This window comes from Galeopterus variegatus, unplaced genomic scaffold, assembly GCF_000696425.1.
Source record: "Galeopterus variegatus unplaced genomic scaffold, G_variegatus-3.0.2 Scaffold3969, whole genome shotgun sequence".
Classification (NCBI taxonomy): Eukaryota; Metazoa; Chordata; class Mammalia; order Dermoptera; family Cynocephalidae; genus Galeopterus; species Galeopterus variegatus.
Window position 1 is genome coordinate 1 of NW_007730080.1, and position 22,912 is coordinate 22,912.

At 40.6% G+C, this 22,912-nt stretch overlaps 1 protein-coding gene across 1 annotated transcript in view; it reads right to left on the reverse strand.

The window, feature by feature from the left end:
• Positions 1-1,836: 1,836 nt before the first annotated feature.
• LOC103601979 (zinc finger protein DZIP1-like) overlaps positions 1,837-22,912 on the reverse strand; it is a gene marked incomplete at its 3' end in the record, with an annotated part of 30,275 nt that continues 9,199 nt past the window's right edge. The window contains exons 3-12 of the mRNA XM_008586382.1: positions 22,343-22,372; positions 22,181-22,265; positions 19,076-19,200; positions 13,315-13,476; positions 11,929-12,066; positions 10,173-10,235; positions 4,225-4,365; positions 3,719-3,767; positions 2,466-2,522; positions 1,837-1,893 (exon numbers count right to left, since the gene is read on the reverse strand). Coding sequence (XP_008584604.1) covers positions 1,837-1,893; positions 2,466-2,522; positions 3,719-3,767; positions 4,225-4,365; positions 10,173-10,235; positions 11,929-12,066; positions 13,315-13,476; positions 19,076-19,200; positions 22,181-22,265; positions 22,343-22,372 — 907 coding nt within the window. The remainder of the gene's footprint in view (positions 1,894-2,465; positions 2,523-3,718; positions 3,768-4,224; positions 4,366-10,172; positions 10,236-11,928; positions 12,067-13,314; positions 13,477-19,075; positions 19,201-22,180; positions 22,266-22,342; positions 22,373-22,912) is intronic.

A 22,912-nucleotide genomic window follows, 5' to 3' on the forward strand; every position in this document is an offset into this window, starting at 1 on the left:
ACACAGCTCTCAGGATCGTGCTGTTTCCTGACACGGGTGCTCCAGACCCGTCGCCATTTTCCTCCTAAATCTTTAATTCTAATCCCACCCTAAAAAATACTGGCCACAAACCTCAGCTACCTCCACGGGCATACATTTTTTGTCAACTCCTAACTATTCATAAATTGCTAACAACTCTAGAAATAGGGCCTTCAAAACCATTTGCAACTTGCATAACCTATATCAGGGTTTGGCAAACTACAGCCCATGTAACATATCCAGAGCACTGCCTGTATTCTGTAAATAAAGTTTTCTTGGAACACAACCAAGCTCATTCACTTAAGTATTGTCTATGGCTGATTTTGCACTGTGACAGCAGAGTTGAACAGCTGCAAAAGAGACCACCTAATCCATGAAGCCTAAAATAGTCACTATCTAGCCCTTTACAGGGGAAAAGAAAAAACCCGGAATATTCACTATTCCTGATCTAGATATTATTCTAGCTTATAGAATCAAAAGACCTGATCTTGGTAAAATTGTGTGCATCCAGGTTTTCTCCCTAAACTATAGAATCCATGCACTTCTTATGGAAGGATAGTAAATCAGGTCTGAAACAACCAACTAGTGTCTAAATCACCAAGGGCTGGTAGGGTCAACAGGTCTGATGACATCTGCCTTAAATTAGACATTAGAAATGCCTCCTTTTGCTGGCTATGGGTCTGATTTACTTATTGTATATCTCCTAAGCTGCCTTTAGCATGTGTGTGTTTCCTTTTAAGTGATGAGAACTTCCCTGCCATCATTAGACCTTTGGCTTTTAGATCCTTGTCCATGCTGGTAGAAAAACTGGGGACCCAGCCAGTCACCCTCCTTTGTCTACTCATCGTGAAACACAAAGGCCTCACTTGTGAAAGGACCTCTATATGTGGGGCTGTGGGCCTATTTCTTTTCTGAAATATTCTAGAGCCCAGTGGCTTCCAAACTTTTTTGACCATATACCCCGATCAGTAAAAGTTACCCCCTGATATACACATATTTATTTAAATAAACTTTACATATACTATAATACAAATATTATGTACATTTTTTTTTTCTTTTTTTCTTTTTTAAAAAGATGACCGGTAAGGGGATCTTAACCCTTGACTTGGTGTTGTCAGCACCACGCTCACCCAGTGAGCAACCGGCCATCCCTATATGTGATCTGAACCTGTGGCCTTGGTGTTATCAGCACCACACTCTCCCGAGTGAGCCACGGGCCGGCCCAATATTATGTACATTTTAAAACAAAAATTATTTGAAAAATTAAAAGAATGATTTTTTTAATATCTAAAAAGCAGTTCTAATAATTCTTTCCCATATCCCAGTAGATAATTTTGCATAACCCCAGAGAGTCTGGACACCCAATTTGGAGAAATCTGCTCTAACTAAATATATCTTTAGTACTTTTTTTGTTTGTTTAAATAATTTAGTCTTTTACCCTCTCCATCTTCTCTGAAATGTTTTTTTAATTTCATGAGGTATCAGTCCAGCTTCTCCTCTCCCCTCAGCTCTACTCTTAGCACTTAAACCCCCTCCTCCCTTCCCCATCACCACCCAACCTCTTCGGCTTCTGGAAGCAACATCAAGAGGCCTCAAGAAGCACCTGAGAAGACTAAGCAGCTCAACCATTAGCATTTTCCAGTCAACTGTGCCAAATTCCAAAACACCCTCATTAACGTTTGGTCACTACACAGTCCTCTCCTGATTCCTGGGCCTGTCTGAGTGGTGCTGTCTCTGAGTGCTCAGCCTCAGTCCAGGTTCCTCTGGTGCATCCGATCCCTATGCACCCAGCACGTCTAACCACTCTCTCTCACCCACCTTCGCCTGCTTCTTCCTTCTTCCACCCACAGTTCTTTTCCTCTCCCTTACTCTTTCCTGAATGGAAATAAAAATATTTCTACTACAGTATTTAACTGTTATTTCAAAAAAGATCTGTTAGTTTCTAAAGTGTAAAGATTATGTCTTTTTGGTTTACTGCTGAACCTTGACAGCTCTGGGAGATAGACTAGGCAGCCGAGCTGACTGCAGGTGAGGACAGACAGAACACCTATTCAAAGCCTGCAGCGGTGAGAGTCCTAGCCGTGCCAAAATGTGGTGGCACCACACACAGTCACATAGCCACACAGTGTATCACTGTGGGAAATCCAAAACTATAAACTGCAGTGATGCCAAAGTATAAAGTGCAGTGATGCCAAACAATTTTTAGTTGTCTCTTTACTTGACAAATTGCAAACTAATAGGTATGGCTAACCAAAAAAACTACAAAATCATGAGAATATTTACAATACTGAGTTTTAGATCTAGGCCAAAACCAAAATAAATCATTACTTAATCTCCGAACACATAGGTTTTCAAAGAAAAGTCTCTAAAAATAATAAACATGTAAAAGTTATGTTTGGGTTTAGCATTTTAAAGATACCTTTAGAGAGCCCATTATAGAAACTTACTAGGCACAGCTGGGGCAGTTGGCTTAGATTCAAAAGTTTGCCAGATTGAAGGATTACCTAAATGACAAGAAGGAAAAGAGTTAATAACAAAAATCACAAGGTATGGACTAAATTTTGGTAGACCTTATCCTAATTTTTCCTTCCCATAGAAACAACAAATGAAATTTCCCAATATATAGCACCTCACTCAATAGAATAAAGATATTTAACACAAATCCTTTTAAAGCTAAATTTTTCCTAGAATTACTTTTCAGTCAAGTATTTATGACATCTAAGTAATTATACAGGTATCCCTCACTACCTGAACTCTTGCTATTCAAAGAGATTAAAGGGAACGACAACCCTTTCTTTCCCCAATCCTTAATCTCAAAACAAGAGGGGAAAAAAACCTAGCTCATAGACTCCAGTACCAATCCCCAGTTGGCATCCCTCAAGGAAACAAAGATTCCTTAACAGCCTGAGATGTGCAGGAACCAAAACTGGGATCACCCAGAAGGAGAACAGGCAGAAGGCAAGCTCTTAGGCTTCACTCTGAGACCTGAGCCTGTGGTTCCCAGTGTACCTTCTGCAGAGTCTCACAGTGTGGCTTCTGGTCTAGCTCTTGAATGATACAGAGACGGGCAGCTACCATTGCTATAGTCAATAGGTTGTGTGTGCTCCTACTATGCTTAAAACAAACCTTTAACCCCCAAACTACCACAATTGAGAATAACGCAGCAAGCCTTCGTAGTACTTTAGAATAATTAAGAGTTTAATATCAATAATAATAGCTAACACTAACGAGTGCTTAGCAGGTGTACCTTACATGTGTTATCCCATTTAATCCTTATAACAAGGTTATTATGATGTAGTTACTATTAATATTCCTACTTTAGAGCTGAAGAAACTGAGGCAGAGATTCAGAAAGCTACAAAGTGCCAGAGATGGGAGTTGAACCCAGTCTGTCTCCAGACCTTGTGTTTTAATCATAACTCTGTCCTACAGTATATGAATCAAGAAGTAAATGGTTACTGAGCAGGTACTATGTGCAGAACAGAATTCTGATTTTTTTAAAAAATGAAACAACTGAATGATAGTTTAGATTTTTTTAATTCTTCTTTCTTTCTGGGTTGTGGTAACAGATCTGCCAAATTAAACTAACAAGAAGAATGCCATCTTAGCACACATAAACTAACAGGGCCCACATTCCTCTGAAGCCCAGTGCAGTTAGGGAGGCCCACCTTGCCTCCAGCGCCAGGACCCTGTCCACTTACCTCTGGGTTCACTGACACTGTTTAATGGTTTACTGGTGAACTCTTTAATCTGCAAAGAAAAGTCTTTTAGCAATACATGTTTGAAACTAGATAGGGATATATTGAAAAACGAACAGATATTGTCATTGGTAAATTAACCTTTTCACTAAATTGACCAAAGACACAGGGCACATAGACTTTAACAGCACAAAGGCAAAAGTTTTATAAAAGTAGCATTTGGATTTGGCTGCTTCTCAAAGTAATTACTGAAAGAAATGATCATTTACCTTCAAATTTATTCTGAATTCAAACTGAATAAATCTGTTCTATGGTATTTTTAAACGTCTTTTTAAAACATTTATTTTATTTTTATAAGAAATCACAAGGGGAAATATATTCCATTTTCTTTACTGTATACAATGTGTGAATGCTATAAAGTAAACTAAACACTCTAAACTAAAAACACATGTTCTTAGAGGAATAGCATTGTTTAAAGAAGCACGGTGCCAAACTATCACTAGACATACCTGCTGTCTCTGAGTAATAATCAGCTCATTCTGCTCCTGGAGTTTCTGCCCTAGCTCTTCTATACTTTTCTGGTAGAAAACATTACTTGTACTTAGATTATCTATCACTGAGGTTCGAAGTTTCTCTATATGTGACAGGAGCTGAAAAAAGAAAGAAAGGCATCCATCTGCAAGCTGCATGTAAAATGTCTTCATTCTGAGAATTGTATGCACATGCCTGCCTTCTTTGCTGGCCTTATGCTATTCGTGCACAGCAAGTCACTGAATAAATCCTCAATCACTGTACCAAGGCCCTGGCTGTGCATGGTGCTTCATCTCTATTCCCAGGCGGCTCATGACCCAAGACAGACAACACTGATAATGTGAGCAGCTGAGCCGACCTATGCACATTATAGAAGTAGCATACGAATGAGCAGCAGAGGATTAAGACTTCTCCCACAGAGCAGCTCTGACCCTGGTCTCCCAGGGCCATGCCCACGCCTCCACACCAAACTTCCCACACAGCCCTGTCCTTTGCACATCTGCATGTGCCATCCCTGGGCCAGAGAGTGCATATAAATTATTTTTATATTCCTAGAAACTAGCATAATCATTGGTTCTTAGCAGGTTCTTAATGAAAGGGGGGTGGGGGTATTGGGAGACAAAGGAAAAGCAGGAGGAAGGAGGAAGGGATGAAGTGTAGAGGACAGAGATCCAACGATGCACAGACAGATTTATCTCTAGAGAATGTCAGGGAAGCTCTGGACAAAAAAAAATTCAAGAAGAATTTGTTTTCAATAATTTAGAGAATGCCTCTCAAAGCAATTTCAGTAGTTGCTTAAACACAGGGGATAAAAAATAAAGCTTGGCAATTGGGCTAAGGACATTCCAAGTCTAAGGCCTGGAAGTGAAGACGGGATGTGCTCATCAAATAAAGGGGCAGAAGCAACTGTGTCAGAGTCTACAAGAGCATCTGGATCAGCATTTCCTAATTTGCTTTTTTTTCTTTTTTTAAAAATCAGCACTCACTACGTGCTAGATGCTGTGTCAAGCACTTCATCTTGTTTAAGCCACACTTCCCCTTTGTACAGATGGGGAAACTCAAGTCTAGAGAGGTAAAGTAACTGGCCCAAATTCAGACAGCTGGAGGGGCACAGCCCAGACTAGAACTTGCACATCTGGCTTCAAAACCAACTTGCTTAGTCAACAAATGGCATGGTCTTGCCTCTGAAGTGCCCTGTGCTCCTATGATGCTGGACAAATGCTAGGTTTAACCAAGATAGAAAGATTTTCTGAGTGAAGCCTAAAAAATAACCTTTCATACCCTAGTGCATACTAAGAATCTCCCCCAAGAAGGACATTGTCAAGACCTTTCACTGCATTTTTACAGACCCCCAAAAGAGTGACCCTAAATGCAGTCTGGGAAACACTAAGCTAAAACATAAAAGGAAAAGCCAGTAAAAATGTCTGGGGTTCTGCATGGAGGTTTAGGATCTTGGGCCTGACCAACAATATGGGGAATTGTTCCAGGCTCAAGAAGAAAGAGGACACAGGAAACACTAAGGGATGACATCATTCTGATACTGGAAGTAAGAACGGATCAGAAAGGTTCAGAAAAGAGTTCAGTGGGGGAGGAATGTGGAGAGTCTAAGCAAGAGATAGCCAGAAATTATTCCAAAAAGCTTGCAGCCCATGAGCCCACTTTTTGTGAACTACCATATCGAGTTCTATGCTTTTTTCTCTACCAGCCCACATCACCCCTTCCTCCTTTCCTTTCATTACATGACCATTCTACAATCTCCCAAGCTCTCAGGAGTCCTCTGTTGGGTCAAGAGTAGATGCCATCGCTTATCTGTGACTCCCTTTGAACTACTACCAATGTTATTTAGAAAAAAAAAAAAAAAAAAAAAGACAGCCAAGAATCCAGGTAAAGCAATAAAAAGTTGGCAAATGCAACTTCCCCTAAACAAAGAAATACAATATGTGCATTGTGGGAACGGTAGGTACCAATCATGTGGAATAATTAATAGTTAGGTCTTAGGCAGAGATTACTAAGCCTGATTGAATTCAACCCTCTGTTAGGGTTTAAGAGAAAGAAGGGAGAAGTGAGCAGCCTCTAAACAAGCCAAACCAACAGACAAGGCAGCAGCACAGCCTAGTGGCAGCACAGAACACCCTCCCTCCCAGCACCCGGGGTGGCGAGCTTCACTCAGAACCAGGGAGAGCCGTCCTCTCCCACCCTGAACCCCCACCCCTCCCCCACCGCCAGCAGTAGGTCTCTCTTATCACAACTTGCAGTGACAAAGTGTAAAAACCGCACCTCACATTCTGTTCCAGCCAGAAGGTCACTGAAATTCCCACAACTGCCTGAAACACAGCAGGCTCTAAAGGAGCAAGGATTAAAAAGTCACCCCCTCTTCATAAGGGAACCTGAATTGCATTGCTAAATACCAGTGCCATGCAGATCCTTGAAAACAAGAGTAGGAACTTAAAATTACCTAAGAGTAGTGGTTTAAACCATGGATCTAAAACAGAATACCCTGGGTTGTTTTTGTTTTGTTTTTTTCCAAACTACACGTCCCAGTCTTCCCCACTGAATCAGAATCTCAGGAAACAGAGCTGGATATGTGTACACTGGAAAGGAGTTTTGGGTAACTGCGAAGAGCATCCCTGGATAAGAACCACTACCTCAGATCACCTGGAAGGAAAGATCCTTCGTCCTTACAGGAAAGCAACCACTCTAAACTGTTACTGCCTGTTCTTCTCCCCTGCTGGCCAAGTCCCCAAAGCATGACAGGAAGCCAGACAGTGTGGCAGACCAGCACAGGCCCCGGGGCGGAGCTGGCCTGGATTCAATAACAGCAACCCTGGGTAAGACAGCATCGAAGACTCGATTCCCTCATCTGTAAAATGGGTAAGTGGGACCTGCCTCACAGAATTCTTAGAAGGATTAAATATATGATAACTACAAATATCACTTTATTTCTAAATGCTCCCATGAATCCAGTGGTGTGATAGTTAATCAGCTCTCAAAAACAAAAACAAAAAGAAAAAGGGGGAAAAAAGCCTGAACTGAGAAAAGCACATACTTGCAAGCCGATACAGACCAGCTCCAGCATACCCATTAACTGAAATAATGGGCCACTTTTACTCCCCTGCAGCACAGATGGATGACAGAGAACACTCCTTGCACAATGGATCACCTATGGTGCAGAAAAACTACCATCCCCTGCTCCTGGGGATCCTGCTTCTTGGCTGCCATACGAACAACATGCTGGGAGGTGAACACCATCATGCTAACTACCTGGGCATTGCCCTGAGCGCCGGCTCCCTGGTCCATGACAAAAACCTAGACAGGTGTCCTCCTTATGGCAGAAGGTGCTTACACCTACACATAACTCTTTTAACCCTACTCTTCTGAACCCTACGCTGGCATTTCTGTATCTATAAAAACATGGCTGAACGATCCCCCTGTTGGACGTCTAGCTGCTTTCCACCTTCACTCGGCAAGTATTTGACAAGTGCCAACCACATTTTAGGCACATCAGTGGTTGCTGGGAAGACAAAGGGGGGGCTAAATAGACAGAACCCTTCACTCAGATGGCTAATGATATGGTTGGAGAGACAGACAATAAACAAGTAAACAACTAAACAAACAAACTATTTAAAATAGTGGTCAGAGCTACATTTAGGAAGTGATGAGAATAACAAAGGGGAAAGGACTACCTACTTAGATGGAGTGACATCAGGTGACCTGTACATCAGGCCAGAGGAGGGTGTGGTAGGCAGAATTCTAAGATGGCCTTCAAGGGTGCACCCCTAGGGAACACGGCCTGTGTAATCCACCCTGTCCCTTGGGTTGGGTGGAACCCATGATGTGCTTGTAGCCAACAAAATATGGCAAAGGTGAAGGGACTTGATTATCCTGTGTGGGCCTGTCTTATTCGGGTAAATCCTTTAAAAGAAGTTCCAGGCATTTCCTGAAGGGGGACAATGAAAGCAGGAGAGACACTCTCCAGCTGGCCTTGAAGAGGTCAATAGCCATGTTGCAAACTGCTGTGGCGAACAGGTTGCCTTTGGGAGGTGAGGGTCTCAACCTTATGGTTAACATGAGGATTTCCAGATGAGAACACAGACCACTGACCCACTGAATGCAGCTTTTGAGTCCCTGAGCCCAGCCAAGCCATGCCTGGATTCTATCCCATGGACAGTACAATAATAAATGCATGTCATTTTAAATGATGGAGGCTCGGTTAAGAGTAGAGGCAATGGAAATGTTCAGAAGAATAGGGATGTGAGATATAGGGAAGGACCTGCTGATGGCCTGGTACTGGGGATTAAGGGAGAGAGATGGAATCAAAATGTGCACCTGGGTGGACTAGGGTGCCATTCACCATATCTGGGAACAAACCCAACAACTTCATTTTAGACACATTACATTTGAGAAGCCCATGGTGATGTCAAGAATAAAGCTGGCTCCCTGATCTGGAGCTCAGAAGGGTGGTTTAGGTTTGACAAATAAACATGGCCATTAACAAACTCTCTGTTCCACCCCTAGGGCACTCAGTTTATCTCATCCTAATGCCCATCAGTTGTCTGTATCCTCACTTCGACTTTCTTTCTGTACTCAAGCAACCTAAGGGCAGGGATTGTTTCATATCACTTTTTAGCCCTTATGATGTGTAGTACATAGTAGATGCTCAATAAATGTCTCCTGAATTGAATCCCGCATTGGTGACAGAATTTTCAGTCTACATAAACTACTTTGAGTGAGTGTATGTACATGAATGAGGGTACTTCAAAAAGTTCATGGAAAGATTCATATTACCTTTTAATTCTATTTTTCCACAGACTTTTTGAAGTACTCTCGTATTTGTGCATTCATGTGTGTATGAATAAACTCTACAAATTATTTACATAACTAAATGATATTACAAATGGAATAGAGGAAAAGTTGTGGTTCCTATTTTCTTTTCTAGCAATAACACAATTTCAAAATTAGGTTAATATCTGGTTCCTCAAGAACTGCAGGTGTTTTGTAGGGTGTTTTTGTTTTTTATTTTTTGTTTGCTTTGCTTTAGTTTGGCTCTAGTACTGTTCACAGTTTCTCTCTTATTTTTTCCTCCCTCGGTATTTGTCCTACTTAGGAGGAATACAAGGTGATAATCTTGTGGTCATCTGAACATTCTTCCTCCGAGCTCTTATGCATCTAACACTCTGGTTGGTACTATAGGAAAGGCCATTTTAGGAAATGTGCCAAAAAAAATCTTTCTCCATCTAGAAAAGATTTATAAAGGATCCAAAGGGTACAGAATAAATTTCAAGTGAAAAAAATAAACAGAAGTTCTCCTATCTTAAGAAATTCTCAAATACATCTACTTTAGTTGTTTTGCATTTGAACACTTAAATTTTTGATGTGCTCAGGTGAAAGGGAATAAGTGGCATAATTAAATTTTGTCTTCATTATAGTGATTTTAATGTTAATAGTCCTTGCCTTTATTTAAAAATTATTTACACTGCAACTCTATAATTTGAAAAATCAGAAACATGTATTGGTCAATGAAGAAATAATTAAATTACTTATGATACATCTATAGATCATTGTGTAGCCATTAAATATAATGATTTTGAAGATTATTTTAAAACATAGGAAAATGTCTATGATATGTTAAGTGAAAACTGTATAAAGTTACAGATATAAAGCATAATTCAAATTTCATAAGACTACATATATATGGGGTTCTACACTTAAAGAAATGCAACATTCACAGCATAAAAAGAAGACTGAAAGAAATAACAAAGTAATAGCAGTGGTTATCTTTGGCAATGGAATTATAAGTAATTTTAATTTTGTTACATTTTTCTCTGTGAATGTTATTAACTGGACAAATACTACCTTTACTATAAAGACAAGCAAATATTCTTTTAAAAAATGACCCACTTATAGGCCACTGGTTTCTTAATCTTACCCGATCCTTCTCTTTCTTGTGTTCTTGATGAAGAGCTTGAACTCGAGCCGTCCACTTGCTTTCCTGCAAAAGAGTCAAACAAGAGTCATTTACGTGCAACTGGAACAATGAAATCTACTCAAAACAGAAGCTTCCTTTTCAGTGGGTACCTATGAAACCTAACTATCTATCTGATAAAATTTTAGCTGGTATTTTTTACTGTATACATAGTCAAAAATGTTTAAACACAATTGTACCTGGCTTTAATCTTATACTGTAAGACAGGGGTCAGCAAACATTTGTTAGGAAGGGGCCAATAGCAAATACTTTAGGCTCTGGGTACCAGACGACTCGGTTACAACTATCAGTAGTGGGGGAACAGCCATAGACAATATGTAAATGAATGGGTGTGGCTGTGTTCCAATAAAATTTTATTTACAAAAATAGGTGCCGGCTTGCCAAGCTAATGGGTTTAAAACGAAACACCAAGGTTTCAGAGTCCATGAGTTTTGAATTGACAACACAGCTCACAGGAAGGAAACAGAAGACACTTAAGTGGGACCTTAGGATTTCATAACCATGTCCCTCAGTTCCTGAGAGACAAATGGGGGTCTTCAGGTTGCCGGAAGCAACTGTCAACAGTTCAGTGCAGGACACAGTTCCTGGTTCCCTACCATGTACCAAGCACCTTGCTGGGCAGCCACTCGCAGGTCAGGAAGATTAAGAGACAGGCCCTGCTCTGTACAGGAGGAAAGTGGGGCACAATGATGGCGAACTTCCACAGAGATGCTCTAACCCAGAGGTTAGGTTCAGGAGAACTCTCTGGAAGAGGCACCGCCCTAGCTGAACACTGGAAAAGTAGTAAGTGACAGATCCTGAAAACTGGGAGGTGACTGACAGGCAAGAAAGCAGCAGGAACAAAGGCCAAAAACAGAATGCGTGTTCTGAGAAGCACGAGCTGTTGGGGTAAGGCAAAGAACGGTGGGAGATGGCACAGGTCCAGACTCCGAAGGACCTTGTGTCCTGGTTAAGGACTTTCTGTGAAAAATGGGGGGGTCACTGAAGGATTTTAGACATGACAGTGGTCAGCCTGGCTGCCATGGGGAAGGTAGATTTGGGGGAGGAGGCAAGATGTGAGCACTGAGCAAGAAGCAGTGGTCCATCTTTCAAAAACACTTTTTTTAATGACACAGCCTTATTTTTTTTTTTTAAAAAAAAAAACCTGAATTCATAAGCTCTAATCTCTATTTTCTTCCTAGTAAAAAATAAAATTAAATAAATAATTGTTCCCCTAAACCGTTCTGACCAAAACAGCCAGGATGAAGATCATTCTGATTGCAAACGTTCACTTCCAAATGATTATAATTACATTTGATAAATGTAAAAGATCATCAGTTCATCAATGTAGTAGTATATTTAAGCCCTAAAAATAAATGTGGTGCTTCAATGTGCCTTTCTATGCCTTTTTTAAAGTAAGATCTACATCTGAAATATGAAACAATGAATACTAAGGTAATAATAACCAATGCAAATTGACATTAATGTTAGATGAAAAAAGAAACAATTTTGCCAACTGTTTTGAATTCACATGTATTAGTCAACAATAAGCATTTAATAAACACCTATTATGAATTAGGCATGTTTTAGGAGATAAGTAAAAAAGATCTAATCACCTTCACGGTCACTGAAAGAAACACTTTTTCTGTAGATGATGCTTCCTGTAATTTACTAAGAAAAATTAAGACATCTACTGCAGTTGTCACCCACTTTGACATACCTGACTGTCAAGAAGTTGCATCATATTCTGGAAATCCTGGGGATATGGAGGACGGTCTTCTTTATACTCATGTGCATCTTTTAACGTGCCTATGTTAGACTTAACCTGCATGTTGGACTTCTGGATTTCTGATAATTGCTATAAAATAAAACTCAAAATCACTAGTACAAATGTCATACTTTTATAAGACTGAAAAAGAGAATAAAATTGGTAAGTGTGTAGTCATGTTTTAAATGACTGTCCTCCCAGACAAACCTCTTCTGTAATGAGCCAGACGGTAAACATTTTCAACTTTTCGAGACACACAAGCTCTCAGTGGAAACATTCAACTCTACCGCTCCAGTACAAAAGCACCACGGGCAAATTTACCATAGGGTAAATGAACAAGCACGGTTGTGTTCCAATAAAGTAAAGCACCGATAAGTTCACTTCAGTAAATTTCATGTAATTTTCATATGTCATGAAATAGTCTTTTGATTTCTTTTCAACCATTTAAAAACATGAAAACCATTCTTAGCTTGCAGGCCATGCAAAAACAGGTGGTATGCCGGATTTGGTCCATGGGCCATAGTTTGCCAACCCCAGTGCTAAAGTTTAAAGAGTTTTAGAGAAAGACCTGAGCAAAAATATCCTTCTATTTTCATTTATAAAACTTGTTGGCCCCTAGAGGGAGCTAAATGATCTTTCCTCAGCTCCCTTCCTTCCTTTCCCCCAAGAATGTCTCAGATCAAACTGCCTGGTGAACTCAGAATTCTTAGCAGGAGGACACTGATCGCCCACTTTCTGAGGAAGATGCTCAGGGAAGATGAAGGTTTGCAGCCCAGCAAAGAGTGTCTCTGTCTGTCATCCATGCTTGTGACCAGAGCAGGATGGACCAGGCTGTTCCCACAGGGGACAGGCGCTCATGTAGCCATATCCTGCTTGCTTTAGAGAACCTGTGCTCCTCACTGGTCAGGCCTAGGATGAGGAAGGGGCCTGGCAAAAGTTCTCCCTCTGTCTTTCTGGGTTGGCTTCCTTCTCCCACATTGGTGATCTGCATCAGCTTTTCCAGCCACAACAGTGGAAAGTTCCCAAACTCAGGAAGGTTTATGGTTTAAAGCTATCTAAACCTAACCAGATAAGGAAAGAGGAAACCTCTTCTATGATCCATCTGAATGCAGCCCACAAATGTTCTGTACTTGGATTTGGGGTCAAAGCTCCCATTCTCAACAAAACAACTTCTCTGACTTGCTCTGTCTTCTGTTTGCCTTCAGCTCCCCCAAGACTCTCAGGGAGGTGGCATCAAGGCATGGTAAAGTAAATGCCAGATCCTCTGGCCATAATGCCATCCTAATGCCACCTTTCAATGCAACTAATACCATAAGGACTTCTATGTTTAATACTTACATATTCTAACGCTGAATTCTTGGAAGTTAATTCTTTAAATTCCTTCATAAACATTTCCTTGACTTTTTCCATTTCATCAACTAGTTTCTCCTTTTCTTCTTTTTTCCATCTATCAAATAGCTTCAGAAATTCTTCCTCTCTTGTTTTCTGCATTTCATATTCCTGAAATTATTTTAATAATTTTTCTGGCCTTAGAAGTTATGATATGAAGCAAATATGCAAAATTTTAAATAAACTGTCATAGCTTCTTCACCTCAAATGTGTTAGCTAGGATTGCTTCTTTCAGTTAAGCTTGTAATAACATTTCATATAATGGCAGGTCTGCACACAATGATTTTTCCAAACTGAAGGCAGCACAAAGCACCCCTGGTATTTTATGGTACTTAAAATACCATTTCAGAGGCCCAAGGCCTCTATCCAGCTTTCTGTGTTCTGTTAACTTGTACAATATGTAAAATGTAAACACACTTTAAAAGATAAATTCTATTGAGCAGTAGCAGTAGAAGAATCTTTCTTGACACTATATCAATTTGGATAGTAGCCCCATTCCCCCAAAAAAGAACACACAAATTCAGATTTATGTGGGCTATATTCAAGGTCTAGTCCATCAGCACATGATTTCTCGATGACCTTGAGGCTTTTTCTTAAACTAAATCGGGGCCTTAAACAACACTACATGCCAACTAGATCTGACAGACACATTCAGAACACTGTACCCAACAACAGCAGAGTATGCATTCTTCTTAAAATGCATGTGGATCATTCACCAGGAGAGACCATATGTTAGGCCATAAAATGTTTCTCAAATTTAAAAAAAAATCAAAATCTTGCAAAGAATCTTCTCCAATCATAATAGAATGAAGTCAGAAATCAATAACAGAAGGAAAGCTAGAAAATTAGCAAATACATGGAAATTAATGGAACTTAAACAACTTACTCTTAAACCAATGACTCAAAAAAAAAATTCACTACAGAAATTAAAATACCTTGAATTGGCTGGCTGGTTAGCTCAGTTGGTTAGAGCATGGTGCTGATAACACCACAGTCCAGGGTTCTATCCCTGTACCGGCCAGCTGCCAAAATGAAAAGGATAGAAAATACTTTGAGGTGAATGAAAATGTAGACACAACATACCAAAACTTATGGGATACAGCCAAATCAGTTGTCAGAGGGAAATTTATAGCTGTAAAAGTCCACACTTAAAAAGAAGATCTCAAATCAACAACCTAACTTTATACCTTAGGAAACTAGAGAAAGGTGAGCAAACTAAATCCAAAGCCAGCAAAAGGAAGAAAATTATGAATATTTAGAACAAAGATAAACAAAATAGAGAAGAGGAAAGCAATAGAGAGAATCAGTGAAACCAAAAGTTAGTTCTTTGAAAAGATCAACAAAATTGACCAATCTTTAGCTAGCCTAAGAAGTAAAAGTGGGAGCATTACCATGGAACTTAGAAAAATTAAAATGACTTTAAGAGAATACAATGAACAATTGTAAGACAAAAGATTAGATACCTAGATGAAATGGACAAATTCCTAGAAACATACAAATTATCAAAAGTGACTCAAGAAGAAAAAGAAAATCTCAACAGACTGTTAACAATCAGTAATCAAAAACCTCCCAACGAAGAATGGCTTCACAGGTGAATTCTACCAAACATTTAAAGAAAAATTAAGACCAATCCTACTCAAACTTTTCACAAAAGTGATGAGAAAGTAATACTCCCTAAAACATTGTATCAGGCCTGCGCTACCTTGATATCAAAGGCAGACAAAGATACCACAAGAAAAGAAAACCTCAGGCCAATAAGCCTTATGAACACAGACATAAAAATTCTCAACAAACCAAATCCAACAGCACATTAGAAGGATTATACACCATGAACAAGGGGTATTTAATCCCAGGAGAACAAGACTGATTTAACATAAGAAAATCAATCTGTGTAATACACCACATTAACAGAATGAAGGGGGTAAAAAATCACATAATCATCTCAATAGACACACACAAAGCATTTGACAAAATTCAACAACTTTTTACATGATAAAAACATCTAGTCAAATAGGAATAGAAGACAAATTCTTCAACATGATAAAAGGCACTTAAGAAAAAGCCACAGCTGGGCCAGCCCGGTGGCGCACTGGATAGTGCGCCGCTTGGGAAGCGCGGTGGCAATCCTGCTCGAGGGTTCGGATCCCACATACAGACCGGTTCCCGCTCACTGGCTGAGCGAGGCGCGGGAGCAACACCGAGGGTTGCAATCCCGTTGCCGGTCCCCGGTCCAGTATGGGGGCAACACTGAGGGTTGCGATCCGTTGCCGGACACGGAAAAAAGACAAAAATAAAAAAAAAAAAGAAAAGAAAAACCCACAGCTAACATCATAAAAATGGTGAAAGACTGAAATCTTCCCCCCCACGACCAAGAACAAGACAACATTGGTTAGAGCACGGTGTTATAACACCAAGGTCAAGGGTTTGGATTCCCTTACTGGCCAGACAAGGTATTACTTGATCACATTCACTGCTTTCATCGCTGCTATTCAACACTGTACTGGAGGTCTTACCCAGAACAATTAGGCATGAAAAAGAAATAAAAAGCATCCAAATTGGAAAGGAAGAAGCAAAACTATCTCTATTTGCAGATGACCTGATCCTCTGTATAGACAATCACATAGAATTCTCAAAATAACTACAGAGAAGTATATTCAGCAAAGTTGCAGAATACAAGGTCACCATGCAAAAATCAGTTATGTTTTTATATACCAGCAAGAAACAATCCTAAAGGAAATTAAGAAAACAATTCCATTTACAATAGCATCCAAAAGAATAAAATATCTATGAATAAATGTAGTCAAAAAGGTGAAAGACATGTACTCTAAAAATTATAAAACACTGTTCAAAGATATTAAAGAACGCCAAAATAAATGGAAAGACATCCCATGTCCATGGATTGGAAGACATTATTGTTAAGACGGCAAGTCTCCAAGGCAATCAATAAATTCAGTGTGATCCCATTCTAATAGCCTTTTTTTGTAGAAATGGCAAAGTCAATCCTCAAATTCATATGGAACTGAAGAGAACCTGAATAACCAAAACAATATTGAAAAAGAATAAAATTGGAGGACTTACATTTTCCAATTTTAAAACTTACTACAAAGCTACAGTAATCAAAATAGTATGGTATTGGCATAAGGACAGACATACAAACAAAAGGAATGAATTTGAGAGTCCAGAAATAAACCCAAACATCTATGGCCAGCTGATTTTCAACAAGGGTGTCAAGACCATTCTATGAGGGAAAGACTAATATCTTCCATAAATGGTGCTGGGATAACTGGGTAACCATATATAAAAAATAAAGTTAGACCCCTAATTTACTTCATATGCAAAAAATTAACTCAAAATGAATCATCAATCTAAATATAAGAGCTAAAGCTCTGAAACTATTAGAATATATAAAGAATTCTTACAACTCAACAATGAAAAGACAAACCCAGTTAAAAAATGGGCAAAGAACTTAGTACGCATTTCTCCAAAGATATATAAATAGGCAATAAGTACATGAAAAGATGTTCAACATCATTGGGTATTAAGGAAATGCAAATGAAAACCACAATGAGATACTACTTCACACCCACTGGAATGGCTTTAATTACGAAAACAGAAAAGTATAACAAGTATTGGACATGGAGAAATAGGAACTCTCATACATTACTCATGGAAATGCAAAATAGTACAGCCACTGTGGAAAACAGTTTGGTGGTTCCTCTAAAAGTTAAACATAGAATTAACATATGACCCAGCAATTCCACTGTTAGGTATACACCTGAGAAAAATAAAAACATATGTCCACATTGGAACTTGCATACAAATGTTTACAGCAGCATTATTCATCATAGCCAAAAGGTGGAAACAAATGTCCATCAATCAATGAATGGATAAACAAATGGTACAATATGCATATAATGGAATATTATTCAGCTATGAGAAGGAACGAAGTATACGGATACATCTACAACTTCGATGAGCCTCAAAAACATTATGCTAAGTGAAAAAAGCCAGACTTAAAAGGTCACATATTATGATTCTTTCTGTACAAATACAGAATAGACAAATTCACAGAAATGGAAAGAAGATTAGTGGTTACCAGGGGATGGGGGTAGTAGGAGTGATTACTTAATGGGTACAGGTTATTTTTCTGGGTGTTGAAAAAATTTTGAACCTAGAGAGTTGGTGGTTGCAGAACACTGCACATATGCTAAAATGCCAATGAACTGTATGCTTTAAAGTGGTTAATTGTGTCCCAAAGAGATATCTGTACACCCATGTTTGTAGCAGCATCATTCACAATAACCAAGAGGTAGAAGCAACCCAAATGTCCCATGATGGATGAATGGATAAATACAATGTGGTATATGCATACAATGGAACATTATTCATCCTTAAAAAGAAAGAAAATTCTGACACACACTACAACATCAATAAATCTTGAGGACTTTATTCTAAGTGAAATAAAATAAGCCTGTCATAAAAAGATAAATAGTATATGATTCCACTTACAGGAGATACCTAGAGTAGCCAAAATCATAGAAACAGAAAGTAGAATGGTGGTTGCCATGGACTGAAGGTGGGGCTGAGTGAAGAGTTGTTGTTTAATGGGTATAGAGTTTCAGTTTTGCAAAATAAAGAAGTTCTGGAGATTGATCGCACAACCGTGTGAATATACTTTACTGAACTATAGACTTAAAAGTGGTTAAATTGGTAAATTTTATGTCATATGAATGTTACTACAATTTTCAAAAAAAGAGGGAGAAAGAGCCTATGTGGAAGAAGACAGAGGGCTCAATCACTTCTTCTGTGAAATGACCTGCTGTTTCCCCTAGAAAGTCACACTTCCTACCCCCGTGGGAGAAACGAGAAAGAACTGAGCGTACGATATTACATCAACAGTGACAAGAAGAGCTCTCTGCTGGTCTCACTCTCTCCAGTAAGTGCACTGAGGCCAGTGCTGTGCTGAAGCAGTGACGGCACACTCGGTACACACACTGGGCCACTCAGATCCACAGCATTCAGAACAAATGCGTCAGAGCCCTCTTTTCTCCTGGGCCCCTGAGTAATGTTGAACAAGACATTGCAAGCATGTCACAGGTCTAACATGTGGGTCACAGAGATGAGGAGGAAGAAGAAAGAGAATTAACCCACTTTTGGTGGTTTTGAATATGGAGGAAGACGGTTGTGAGCCGAGAAGTATGGGCATCCTCACAAGAAAAATAGCAGCATCCCTGAGCACAAAGCCAGCAAGAAAGTGGGGACCTCAGTGCTACAACTCTAAGAAACTGAATTCTGCCACAACCCAAATAAGCAGGAAATATTCTCTTCCTATGGCCTGCACTGGGAAACGCGGGCCTGCTGCCACCTTGATTTTAGCTCAGTGAGAATTGTGTCAGACTTGTGACTCACAGAAATGTAAGATAATAAATACGGGTTGTTTTAAGAAAAAAAAAAAAAGAAAGAAAGAAAAAAGTTAATTGAATGTTATGTGAACTTTATCTCAATTAAAAAAAAGCTAGGGAACTGTATTTCTAGTGATGTGCTCTGTAGTAAGATAGTAAGGAGTAGATTGGCAATACAAACTACAATCACACTTAACGAGTTCTGCAAACTCCTAAGCGTCCTCTGTTTATTGGCATCCATGGCACCTTTGAATTACACACAGTTAACTGTATTGAAAATACCACTGTTTCAGAATGCTGTAGCGTACCTTCGACAATCTGACTGCATGGGCGTGCTGTGCAGCCTCTAACTGAGACCTGGTAAGCTGCAGCTGTTCCTTCAGCATGTCAATCTCATTCTGGAGCTTATCAGTCTGCGCCTTGTTCTTGTACTCTGTTGCAACAGAAGATCTTGTTAAAACATCGTCTCTTATGAAACTTACCGGAAAACTTACTGGTACAGTCCTGCTCTTACTTGGGATATTATTACTTGTTTCATGCCACACGAGCCAATTGCTGCTCTTTAATGTTTACTGGGAGCCCTTCATATTATTGGGCACTGAATTTTCAGCAGATTCTTTCAGCCACTGTGTTGAGGCTGGATTATCCCACAGACATAGTGTGAGAGCCCTGTTCAGGGAGCAGTCATGGTGACAAGGAAAAATCCCGGCTGCTTTGACCCGATGGCACTCTGGGTTCTTCTTAGAGATGCCTCTCTCAATCAGAGAAGAGAAGCAACGGCTTCCACTGCAGGCACCACCATACTGAAATCTCTATGGTCATCCTTCTGGCTTCCACCAAACTCTCCTGAGGACCCCCCATCTGTGCTCATCCAAGGAGAGGACTGGCATTCAAAATGCAAACTTGGGCCACACCCTGTCAACTGGGGCAAAAACAAGGTACTGAAAAGTTGTAAAAAGGAAGCAACAAGTGAAGGGAAGCATACTTATGTACATGTACTTACATGCAGATGTACACATGACTGAATGGATTTACATGTGTCTGTGAGTGCAGACATGAAAGGTATGGAAACCAAAGTAGAAAGTCAGAATCTCAAAGATGACCTGAAGAAATAATACTCATTTCAGAGTCTGAAATACTCTCTGAAACGAGTATGAGATAGAATAAGATACTGAAACAGAAGAGAAAGAAGGTCAGTTTTACAGTGAAGAAAGATAGATTAATTAAAATATCTCATCTTCCCAATTTTTCCAATATATTGCTAAATTGTATCACTGGTCCATGGCTTATAAATAGAATTTAATGTTTATTTTGCTTCTATAGAAAGTTTGGCTATTTCCTAAATAAATCTATTTACCTGAAATGGGCAGGAATGGAAACAGACTGGCCCCAAATGGAGGAGAACACGGCTACTGAGTTAACAAGCTAAGTGTACATGTCTAGATACTGAAAACATTTAAGATCAAAATAAGAATTTCTGTGGGATACTGCAGCAATGTGCAGAAAGCTTTGATCTGCTGGTGAAGAAAGAGACCATACATTTTTTGTTCTTGAGAACATTTAAATAGTAGGAAACCTGGTTCCTTGGTAAGCCAAAGAATCCCTCCCCAATTTTTCATTTATCTTAGCAGCTGGCCAGTATGGGGATCCAAACCCTTGACCTTGGTGTTACAACACTGTGCTCGAACCACCTAAGCTAACCAGCCAGTCTCCTCCCTGCTTTTGTGTCTCCATTACCCCCTCCATATTCTGGTTAGTTTCCATCCGCACCCAAGCACATCTTAGTATCTCCTACATCAAATGAAACAAAAATTTCCCCTTGGTCCCAATGGTCCCACATTTCTGTCCAGATGATGCCTCATATCTCTGCTTTCCTTCCCTGCAAACATTACTGCAATCAATATCTGTATTTGGTAAGACCACACCCTTGCCATTCTCAGCTCAGCTCACTCAATTCGGTCTTTTATCCCCACCAAACCACTGAAGCTTTGTCAAGGTCACCAACAACTGTCTTGACAACAACAGCCGATCCTCAGTCTTCATCTTACTCTGCGTCTCAGGAACATATGATACAACTGACCACACCTGACCACTACCTCCTTCTCCTTGCAATACTTTTTCCATTGGTTTCCAGGACAACACACTCCCCAGGTCTCCCTCCTGCTAGTTCTCGCTCTCCACGCTGCTCTTCCTGACCTCCTACAGTAGGGAGAGCCTGGGGACAGGCCTTGCCATCTTCTCCTCCCCGCTCAGTGACCTCAGCCAGCCCAGCTCTACTCCAGTGACTCCCAGATTTCTATGTCCAGCCTGAACTCTACCTGAAGCTGGGGACCTCCAGCATCCCCACTTGCATGTCTATTGTATGTGTAATGTGAATGTACTCAGGGCCATCCCAAACTCTCCTTTCTCCTTCAAACTACTGTGCACCCCCAGCCCTCCATCACAGTAAGCATCACCGCCACTCACCAAACATGCAGCACAAGAACCCAGGATCACCTTTGCTTCCTCCTTGCTCTCAACACTGAGTCACCCCTCTGGAGGCTCTGTGACTCCATGTAAGGGACATGTGCTCACAACATGTCCTTTACATCTTTACCTCCTCATCTGCCCTGGGCCCATCGTGGCCCAGCCACCTCTTCTCTCACCTGGGCTGCTCTCGCAGCATCATCTCTCCTCCACCTGCTTCCACTGTTGCCCCGAGAGTCTATTCTCCATCCACAGCTACAGGGGGTCACTTTAACATACAAATTAAACCATGTCCCTCCCCTACTTAAAACCTTCCGGTAGCTTCCCATTACACTTATAGAAACATCCTCATTCCAGCCCAGGACCTTCAAGGCCTGCTGTGACCCGGCCCCTACCTATGCAGCCCCACCCACACCACCACTCACCTTCTCTACTCCACCAGCTTCCTCTCTATTCCTCAAACATGCCGTCCTGCCTCCCCTCACACCCTTTGCAATTCGTGTTCCCTTTTTCTGGGATGCTCTTTTCCCAGATTTTCACCAGGCTGGAACCTCCTCCTCCTCCTGGTCTCTGATTAGATATGGCCTCCTCAGCAAGGCCTTCAATGAACACCCAGGGTCCCTCTCCACCCCATTCTCCTGCTCTATGGTCTTCATCGCATTTGCCGCCACACGAAAAGAGTTTTTTATTGATTGGTGTGCCTCGTCAGCCCCTCCATTAGGACGTCAGACTCAAAAGACCAGGAGTCCTCTGTTTGCTGCAGCTGTGTCCCCAGCACCTGGTTCAGGGCATGCACATTGTAGGGCTCGATATTTACTTATCAAATGAACAAGGACTATGACGCTTTCTTTTAAATTTCAGTGAGAAATGCACTGGACCTTGTCTCACTGCAAAAAGAAAAAGGGAGCAGAAAGAAAATAGCTCTGAAAATAGAGGTCATGACTTACCAAGGTGAGAATCTTCAGCGTGGCGGCGTTGAATGTGACTTTGTAGGAAAGCTTGGTTCATGAAGGCCTTGTCGCAAAAATGGCACTGAAAAGCAGACAGCAACAAATCCAAGTGTCTGTAACGAGTGTCCTCCCACCCAAATGCAATTAAAATCTGGGTACCTGAAGCACTACTTCTTGGGGGCTTTCTCCCTGAAAGATACAATCCGGGCAAGTGATACTAAAAATATGACTGAAAAGCAATATAACACGAGGTGTTCTTCCCAAACTGAACACATGGGAATGAAAATTACTTCTTGACAGTTAAAGTAGCCCTTCTGGTGCTTTCTGGAACCCCTGATGCTGCTCCCGTTAGACTGGTGGCTCCCACTCTGTCATCACCAACTTGTTCATGACACTCCAGCCACACTAGCCTTCTTTCTGTCCCTCCTGCATGCCAACCTCAGAGGCTTTGTGTTCTCTGTTCCCCCCACCTGATCTTCCTCAGACCTCCCCATGGCTGGCTGCTCCCTGACATTCGAGATGTCACTCACTGAACACCTTCCACACTGGGGATGACGGCTTTACCTCAACAAGGTCTTCCCTGGAGATCTTCCCGCCAGTCACTGCCACATCATCACCATCTTATTTTCATCACTGTACATCTCACTGGTTAATTTTCCACATTTATTTGTTTTACTTGTTCACTTAGAAGGATTGTCTCCTGCCCAATCCTAAGTGCTAGAATGCAGC